Below are 10,385 nucleotides of genomic sequence, written 5' to 3'. Positions count from 1 at the left end.
TGGAAAATTTACATCTTGACATCTTGCGTAAATAGTATGATTAAGATGTAAAATGAAGTTTTACCGTTGAAGCAAATTTAAGATGACAAATTTTTAGTCAAATTAGTCATCATGCATGAATATATCTAAATTTTCCTGTGATTTTAGAAAGTGACTAAGAAATCCGTAACTATTGCATATCACAATATGGGATAATTCCATCCTACCCCATGGGTTTTACCCCATGTGATAGGTAGAAGCATATGATTGGTCAAATTATGCGGGACCCATGTGATTGATATGAGACCTCCATAATTTAGACCAATAAAAGAGTTCCACCTACCCCATGGGGTAATGCCCATAGGATAGGATCGAAGTACCCACACAATATGCCCTTAATTAATTTACTCCACAGGCACAAACATACATAAGTCACGAAATATATATAAACCGGAATTGTTCATTAAAAAAAAAAAAAAAAAAACCGGAATTGTAAAACAATTTAAACCTGCAGTTTTCGAGCATGTGAAGAATGCCAATTAGTCCAGACACATTAATTATTCTAAGTAGAGTACATTTTTCTTAATTTTTTTTGTCCTTTTTTTAAAAAAAAATCCTTTTTCTCCTTCATTTCTTGAATGTAGCTTAACGGCACTGATCATTGAGAACACAAAATTGGCAATCTGATGGTCGTCTGTCGGCCATCCATGCAAGTGCTGATCAGACTCATGTTTAATTTGTCTATGGTTAACTTGGCCAATCAAACATATTGTCTTGAGTGGCAAACAGCAAATCCTGCAGAGAATGCAAAAACATGCCAAGATCAGTAAGCAACTCGAGTTGTAAGGATAATTACATATATATAGATCAAGAGTTTACCGAGAGATGGAAGTCCAGTGCAGCGTCGAGTTCTAAGTTGTAAAGATCAGTGAATCCATAGGAAGCATTGACATGTTGCTGGCGTACATCAGTACTAATGCTGCTACAATCTTGAGTTAACAAGGCGTTATCGTTTGGTCTTGGATCACTGGGAATTGCATTAGAATCCAGCATATTAACGCATAAATGGGAGTTAAAAGCTTGCGATTCTCCAGCCAAGCAAGAAGTGGCATGCTCGGAGTGATCATCAATAATATCCAACTCATGAGATGGCTCTTCAAGATTCTCTGATGGAGTTTTCTGTGGCCGAGGAGGATCGGGGGGACATATCTTAGGAGTCCTCGGAACAACCTGAACTGTCCCCAAGTCGGATTCTTCAATTACCAAGTATGGTTTCTCAATGTTGCCAGTTTCCTTCTGTTGCTGATAGAAAATTTTGGACACCACATATTCGCCTTCCCTCTCATCTTCTTCATCCCCTATATGGTATTGATGCATGATCCAGTTACATTTTTCAGGCTTGGATCCCTTCTCCGAAGATCCATAAAGAACCATGATTTTCTTGAAACCTTTCAGAACCACATGCTTTTCCATCAAAGGCTTGGTCTTGCCTGTCTTGTGCCACCGAACACGGCCCTTTGCCGTGCTTTCTTGAGCAGGCATTATTCTCCTGCGTTTCCGCTTACCACTAGCATACGCATTTATGATTCTATGAAAGAAATATACACTGCTTCCATCTTTTTTGGCACCTGTAACAATTCAAAACTATCATTTGCAATTTGTCTTGTGAAAAAAAATAAATAAAAAGAGCTAATTAATTAGGAGACAACTCACCAGGTAGATTTTCTGGGTGAGTATAGCATATACCGTCATCACCTTCCAGGGTCGGAATGAATTCGTCGATGAACTCGTGCGTTTCCGAAACCCCAACCCCACATTTTGCAGCCAAATGTTCCAACAGCTCCACATCAGATGGATCGAACTTCACACCAGCAGGAAGCCCAGGCCAATCTTCCGAAATCTGAACGATCGATCGAGGTTATATATATAAATAAATGTTGGTCGATCGTCTGACAAGAATCTTATAACTACATTTAAAACAAAAGCACCCATTTTTAAATCGCAGGCCAAGTGCTATTATTTTCATTTGTTATAGTACATCAAATTAATTGGAGAGGAGTTCATTCGAAGCTTGATTACTCAAAAAACAAGAATTAAAATCGAGCTTATAATTACGTACATCAGCCTTATCGATTTGGTACTGGCAATTTGGGCACTCCCTCTTGACGCCACAATCTTTGATCTGATTTGCTGCAGGCAGACCAGCATTTTTCACCTTTTTAGCAAACCCTCTACCGTCAATAAGCCAAGCCCTGTATCATTCCCATATGCATTAGGCCAAACTAATTAAACTAAAGAAAACTTCTTAACCAAAAAATTGCAAAGCATTTGCAATCCCTCAAACTGAAACATAAAAGTGACGAAGCGCGACTCTTCGAAATTGACACCCATTAGAGACCAAACGAAATAAGACACTGAACTTATATATAAATTGATACTAAATGACAGCAAGAAAAAGTTCCATGTATGGTTCGTCCAAATTCGGAAACTTGAAGTACACAAAAGTTAGTCAAGATGTATACTTTCTCTTCATTTACGGCATCAACATACGTACTATGCCATTCACAATAATACTCCCCAATTTTACCAAATATTCAGTGGAACTTCATTCAACACTAAAACACTTGTTCCCAGTTATCAAACTGCACTTAACTAATTCTTGCATGCTTCGATTGATTCACCCCATACTTGAAGCTTTGGAAATCAACCCGCCCCCCAAATCAAAGAAACAACAGTAAAATTCTAATTAATTACATCACAAGGGTCTTCTTAAATTATTCTAAGTGGACGTGCATGTAATTAACTCATATATACATCGGTGCGTCGCTGCCGATTAATTCAAATCACTCTGAATCTTGCCCAGCACTAATTACAGTCAAATTCAAAAACCCATTTGGCTTCCAAGATTATATCTTGTTCTATTAATCATCCATCAAAATTAACGGAAAAATGAATCTAATCGACCAACGAAGATCGATATTTTATCGAATACCTAGCCATGATTCAGAACAGATAAGCACCAGAAACAACTGAAAATGCATTCCAAGTAGCAAGGAGAGTGTCGAATACGTTTTCCCTAGCTTTTCTCCACTGAGCTAAGCTAAGTAATGAGCGGGAAGTTCCAGCTGCGATGCATTGATCGAGGCTCGAAATTTCGAGGATGAGGCTCGGTGGAGCATTTTTTATAGGCCATGACGCGTTTTAAGTAGGGCCCACGGTTGACCGAAGCTGGCTCCGAGCCTCTCTTTATGAAACCGAAGCTTTCTTCTTGTGGGAAGCTAGATTATGTGGGGCCGTCGAAAAACTTGCCCTCCAAGTTATTAATGGAAACTGCAGATTACAACGATGTTACCCTTTTACCCTCGGCTTATGATTACTTGCTAATTAATTAACAATATCTTTAGTTAGAATTTCTCATTTTTCATACATAATCAAATTATATATTTATTTGGTTATGTTAACTGTTAAGTACTTCTAACTAATGATTTTGTTTGCCGATTTGATATAATTAATTGGAAAAAATGAGGAGAAAAACAACGAATTTTACGATCTAATTACAGTGAATTTAAATTCGTCAAAGAGGTATAATATTTTATATTTAAGAGAAATTATGTCGGAAATGTTAAGTTTTAAGCTAATAAACTCAAAATTAGAGAGCATGTATGCTTTGGTGAAATTAACAAGTATACTTAGGGAGTGTTTGCAATAAATTGTGCTTTTGTAGAAGTGATTAATGTATAGATTATAAAAAAGTTAAGAAAAATCAAAAGTTAGTAGTGTTTGAAAACAAATGTGAGAATCTAAAAATCAAAGTTGGGTAGTGTTTGATAAATAAGTGATTAGAATGATTTTAACAATGACTTTCTTATTAGATTAATCATTTTTGGAGAATCATAATCACCACATGACTAGCTTTTGGATTTCAATTAAGTTAAGCATAAGCTAACACATAATCTAGGTTTAAACAAAAATAATTTTTTAAAGCCAAAAACTAACAATCATTTTTTTTAGTGATTGCAAACACCCCCTAAACAATAGTATTATAAATTATTTTTCATAATTATTACGCATCCGTCTTACTTTCTACTAGGGGTGTGCATTAAACGGTTCAAACCGAAAAAACCGACCAGACCGTAAATTTTGGTTTTTTTTATTCGGTTTAAATGGTTTTTCGGCCGGTTCTGGTTTTGATTTTTGATATCTTCTGTTTTCCGATCCGGTTTACGGTTTTGAATTTTAAAAAACCGAAAAAACCGAACCAACCATTTAAAATATAATAAATAAAAAAAATAATTAATATATGTTATTTTCATTAGATTTACAAATTTGTCTCCTCTCTTCTTGACTTTTCACTGTTAATTTCTAACTTGGTAACCGTCAATCGTTATATTTTTTATTATTTTATTTTGATGTCTGTAAAATAACTAACAAATTGGTTACAAAAATCATAACTATTCCTATTTTTATTACTTAATTTTTATGTTTTAAGATAATCAAAAACTTGGTTTGATCACTGTTTTTTTTATTATATTTATTTTAAATAATTTAACATACAACTTCATTTATAAGTTAAATTGTTAATAAAATCGTAATAACCGAACGTAATAACCGAAACCGTAATAAAAATAACTGAACCAAACCGAAATAAAATGGTTTGGTTTCGGATAAGGAATTTGAAAAATCGTAAACCGAAACACCGAACCGAAATTTGTTAAAACCGAACCGAACCGACCATTGCACACCCCTACCGTCTACAGTTCAGAAAATATCCGAAGAAATCCTTATTTCCCGAGCAGGTTTCGTGATCGTATCTCGTATTATTTATTCCAACAGTCCAAGGCCTCGTGGCCAGGAAAATCCGAAATGGGACGACTTCGGTGAAATCTTATCGGGTTTGGGTTGAGATTCGTAATTGAAGTTTTTTTAAACCTCGCGCTATATTAAGGTGGGTATGGATATGTTATCCTCATCTCCAAGCATGTCACAATAAAAATAATACTACTAAAAATATTATTATTATTAAAGTACAAAAAGAAATAATTTTAAGATTTGATGCCTCTAAAAATATTAGAGTTTGGTCGGATTCGAGCTCATTAGTACATACCCAAGAGACTTATTCCAAATTCACTAGACCATATTATGCTGAGACACAAACCTGATAAAGGCCCCAAACAATACATAACGCTGAAAAGACAAGCTCATGGTGAAACAACCCTAACTCTATAATTAATAAATAAATAAATATGCGGAATTTTTTTTTTTAATATACTTACTAAATAAAATATGTACATATATGCCCATACATATATGCACAGAATAAAAAGATTTAAAATAAATAAATAAATAAACAATTTAAATACTTAAATAAAAATGCATTCTTTAAAATAAAATAAACATCTGAGTCAAACATTTAATTAAAAATACTGCACAAATAAAAATGAGTAAAGTCTGCATGCACTGAAAATATTTAATAAAATATTCTAAACTCACAACCACTGAAAAATAATAAAAATGTATCATGCTATAATATTCAAAAACATGCAAGGTGACTCAGACATCTATCACGGTCACGGGGTCACTGCATGTCCGCTCATACATCCTCGCCTCCGGTGGGAGCTACATCCTCCTCTAAGTACTCACCTGCACCATACCAGTGTAGTGAGCCTAGAGGCCCAACATGCTAACATAACAAGGGTTTAAAATAATTTAAAACAATTAAATACTAATACATAACATATACATGAATGAGCATGCTTAAAATATCATAAACATAACATAACTTAAATTAAATAAACTTATATAACATAATACATAACATTGTTGAGCAAATTAATTTTCTAACATAGCATGGTTGTATCCATAGTGTAACCTTAAATCATACATTAAATACTGATCAGCGTGGAAACCAACGTACGTGGCCGGTGACGAATCACCTCTTAAATTGGCAGTAAACTGCCCTTCAATCATATGGGGACGAATCCCCCTTAAATTGTCACACTACTTCAACTTCCAACATAAAATATTTTTTTGTTCAACCTTAAACATTAAATCATGCATAAAATATTATTTCATGAATGCATGTACTTGAATAAAATGTGTGTCCTTCATATATATTTAATTTAATTTCTTACTAACATATAAATATTAAAATAACTTAAATGCCTAAAAATAATTAAATATATATTCAGGACACATGCAAATTTCTCATGGATCGTACTGGACTGCTGGCCCTAACTCTCAAGCCCAATTACTTAAATCTGGCCCATTAACAAACTTAAGCCCAATAACTACTTAAACTGGCCCAATGGGCCCAAAAGCCCACAGACTGGCCCAATAACTTAAACTTTAAGCCCAACTAATTATTCTAAGCCCAATTAAATTATTCCAAGCCCAATAACACGAATCTGGCCCAATGGGCCCAAAAGCCCAAAAACTGGCCCAATAACTTTCACGGGCCCTGAAGCCCATAAAAATTATTGGACTCACTTAATTAAATTAATTAAGCCCAAATAATTTAAACTTAGCCCAAAATAATTATATGGAGCCCAAAACATTTTATTTCAATTTAAATGGCCCAAAAAGCAATTAAATCATAAAATACTTTAAAATTAAAAAGACTCGAGCCCGGCCCATAAAACCCGGACCCGGACCAACTCAACCCAACCCACTACTCTACTGACCCGACCCATGCCCTGGACCCGACCCGTAACCTTCTGAAACCCTAAACCCGAACTGCCCTATGCCCATCTCGGCTGTGGCCGTGAGCAGCAGCCACTCCGTGGCTGCTGCCGGCCTGCTTCGGCCGCCCCTGGCCGGAGCGCCGCCGCCCAGACGTAACCCACGTCTGGGCGGATCGAACCTAGCCCTTGAACCCAACCCATGCAGCCTTAACCAGCACCACCAAAGCCTCTTCCCATGAACCCTATTATGCGCGTCTCCTCGGCCGAACCCTCCTTGGCAGATTTCTGGGCTCGTTTGGCTCGAGCCATCCAAGCCACTCGAGCCTAGACCCAACCTAGACCACTTAACGACAGTAACCAGCAGCTAGGACCATCCATAATCAGAAAACGTGAGAAAATAAAAATAATCATCTAACAAGCTTCAACACAAAAAAACAGATTCCCTTTTTCTGAGTTTTCTGCCAAATTTTCGATGCACAACACAACACACACTAAATATACTGATATCGTGAGGAAAAGTGAAAGGATACATGCCTTGGTGATTAAATCGACGAAGAATAAAGTGTATTCGGGGCTCCGGGACGACGACGACAAGCCTTGATCCTTCGAAAACGAGTCTAAGGTGTAGTGGGAGGCTGCTGGAACGATGGAGGAGATGAATGAAAACGATGAACAGTAGGGGTGGGGCGGCTGCTGACTTTTGGGGCGTGGGGTTGGGTGGAATTTTGGGTAGGCTAGGTTTGAATATTTAAGAAAATAGGTTTTTAGGTTAATTAATAATAATTAAAAGTTTTAAAAAAATAATATAAAGTTTAAACATTCTAAATAAAAGTTCAAATCAGAAACTTAAATTATAATTTATAAAATCCCGAAATTAGAAATTAGGGGAATTTTAAAGATAATTAAAAGTCATTATTTTGGCTTATTTTGACTAAAAACGGACTCCTAAAATTATATAAAATTAAATACTTAAAATTTTGAGATAATAAAACTCAAAATAATATTTTAGGGCTCTAAAAAGACTCATAAAATAATTTGGGTGGAAAGTTGTCATCTCGTCCGTCCACGGTCCCGTCTACACGATCAAATAATTAAAATACTAAAAATCATAAAAATTACTAATTATGGGTTAAATGCTTAATAATAAATTAAATCATGCACAAATAATTCACATAATTATTTAACCCATAAATCTAAAATTTAAATAATTAAATATCCTAATTATGCATGCGGATTTACGTATTTAAAATACCGGGTGTTACAATTCTCCCCCCCTTAATTTGAATTTCGTCCTCGAAATTTAAAGTACTTACCCGAACAACTCCGGGTAGCGAGTCCTCATGTCTGCCTCGGTCTCCCAAGTAGCTTCCTCCTCTGAGTGATTCAGCCACTGGACTCTGACCATCGGTATGACCCGCGTCCTAAGCCTCCGCTCCTCCCTTGCCAAGATCCGCACTGGCCTCTCCTCATACACTAGGTCTGGTGGCAACTGTAAGGGCTCGAAATCCAACACATGCGACGGGTTAGAGACATATCTCCGAAGCATGGATACATGGAAAACGTTGTGCACTGCCGCTAGCCCTGGAGGTAGAGCTAAACGGTAGGCCAACGTGCCAACTCTCTCCAAGATCTCGAATGGCCCTATATACCTCGGATTAAGTTTGCCTCTCCGGCCAAAACGCACTACTCCCTTCATAGGTGACACCTTCAGGAATACGTGATCACCTACAGCGAACTCCAAATCTCGTCGTCTGGCATCTGCATAACTCTTCTGCCGAATCTGAGCTGTCCTCATCCGATCTCGAATCTGAGTCACTATGTCAGCTGTCTGCTGCACAATCTCAGGACCCAGCAAAATCCGCTCACCAACCTCATCCCAATGCACAGGAGATCTACATCTCCTCCCATACAATGCTGCATAAGGAGTCATACCTATAGACGACTGAAAACTGTTGTTATAGGTAAACTCCACCAATGGCAGTCTAGTCTCCCAAGAGCCCCAAAAATCAATGACACAAGCTCTCAGAAGATCCTCGAGAACCTGGATCACCCTCTCAGACTGACCATCTGTCTGGGGATGAAATGCTGTACTGAACAAAAGCCTCGTCCCCAAAGCTGTGTGCAGACTCTTCCAAAACGCAGATGTGAATCTCGGATCTCTGTCTGACACAATAGACACTGGTATGTCATGCAGTCTAACAATCTCTCTGATGTAAAGCTCTGCATACTGTGTCAAAGTATAAGTAATCCTCACCGGCAAGAAATGAGCTGACTTGGTGAGTCTATCCACAATCACCCAAATCGCTGTGCAACCTCTGGCACTCCTCGGTAAGCCAACCACAAAGTCCATCGTAATATTCTCCCATTTCCATTCCGGAATGGGAAGAGGTCTAAGAAGTCCTGCTGGACGCTGATGCTCTGCCTTGACTTGCTGACAAGTCAAGCACTCTGACACCACTCTCCCGATGTCACTCTTCATCCCGGGCCACCAATACAATAGCTGCAAGTCTTTGTACATCTTCGTACTTCCGGGGTGAATGGAGTACGGAGATGTGTGAGCCTCTGCTAAAATCTCAGCTCTCAACTGATTGACGTTCGGTACCCACATCCTACCACGGTACTGAACGATACCATCCTCCACTGTATACAAGAGATTACCTCTAGCCTCATCTCTCTGTCTTCATCGCTGTAACTCCTCATCAGTAGACTGTCCCTCTCTAATCCGATCTCGCAGAACTGGCTGCACCGTCAACACTGACAAGCTCGGTGCACGACCACTCGGATAACACTCCAAGCCAAACCTCTGAATCTCGCTCTGTAGTGGTAACTGTACGGTCAAACATGATACCACTGACGACTTCCGACTCAAAGCATCGGCCACTACATTAGCTTTACCCGGATGGTAGCTAATGTCACAATCATAGTCCTTCACCAACTCCAACCATCTGCGCTGTCTCATGTTCAACTCCTTCTGTGTGAAGAAGTACTTGAGACTCTTGTGGTCTGTGAAAATCTTGCACTTCTCGCCATACAGATAGTGCCTCCAGATTTTCAAAGCGAAAACCACTGCTGCCAACTCTAAGTCATGCGTCGGATAATTCTGCTCATGAATCTTCAGCTGTCTCGACGCATATGCAATAACCTTACCACACTGCATAAGCACTGCGCCTAAACCTAGTTTAGACGCGTCGGTGTACACCACTAACTCCTCGTGTGGTACTGTCATCGCTAACACTGGTGCAGTAGTGAGTGCTTCCTTCAGCTGATCGAAGCTCCTCTGACAGTCTGAACTCCAGATAAACTTCGCATTCTTCTTGGTCAAGGAAGTCAAGGGTACTGCAATAGAGGAAAAACCCTTGATAAACTTTCTATAATATCCTGCCAAACCCAAGAAACTGCGAATCTCTGAAGCATTCTTCGGAATACCCCAATTCTGCACTGCCGCAACCTTAGACTGATCAACTGCAATCCCATCCCTCGAAATAATGTGGCCAAGAAATGCCACCTGCTCAAGCCAAAACTCGCACTTGCTAAACTTGGCATACAACCGATGCTCCCTCAAAGTCTGCAAGGCCGTCTGAAGATGCTGTCTATGCTCCTCGATGCTCCTAGAATAGATCAAAATATCATCAATAAAGACTATGATGAACTGATCTAAATACGGCTGAAAGACTCGGTTCATGAGATCCATGAAAACCGCTGGAGCATTGGTCATCCCAAATGGCA

At 38.4% G+C, this 10,385-nt stretch overlaps 1 protein-coding gene across 1 annotated transcript; it reads right to left on the bottom strand.

Moving 5' to 3' along the window:
* Positions 1 to 587: 587 nt before the first annotated feature.
* Positions 588 to 3,115, bottom strand: LOC140892461 (NAC domain-containing protein 73-like). Its single transcript, XM_073301353.1, has 5 exons — positions 2,972 to 3,115; positions 2,099 to 2,231; positions 1,693 to 1,879; positions 859 to 1,607; positions 588 to 774 (listed from the first exon to the last, which is right to left on the bottom strand). Exons 1-5 carry the CDS (start codon positions 2,977 to 2,979, stop codon positions 727 to 729), a joined length of 1,125 nt encoding a protein of 374 aa, XP_073157454.1. The 5' UTR covers positions 2,980 to 3,115; the 3' UTR covers positions 588 to 726.
* Between the last annotated feature and the right edge of the window lie 7,270 nt (positions 3,116 to 10,385).

This window comes from Henckelia pumila, chromosome 3 (genome assembly GCF_033568475.1).
Source record: "Henckelia pumila isolate YLH828 chromosome 3, ASM3356847v2, whole genome shotgun sequence".
Classification (NCBI taxonomy): domain Eukaryota; kingdom Viridiplantae; phylum Streptophyta; class Magnoliopsida; order Lamiales; family Gesneriaceae; genus Henckelia; species Henckelia pumila.
This window is presented reverse-complemented; position numbering and strand designations above follow the sequence as displayed.

Excerpts from the sequence above, each read along its gene's own strand:
- LOC140892461 (XM_073301353.1), bottom strand. Across the intron at positions 1,880-2,098 it reads ACCAAATCGATAAGGCTGAT|ATTTCGGAAGATTGGCCTGG; the intron begins GTACGTAATTAT and ends TCGATCGTTCAG. Across the intron at positions 775-858 it reads CACTGGACTTCCATCTCTCG|GATTTGCTGTTTGCCACTCA; the intron begins GTAAACTCTTGA and ends CATTCTCTGCAG.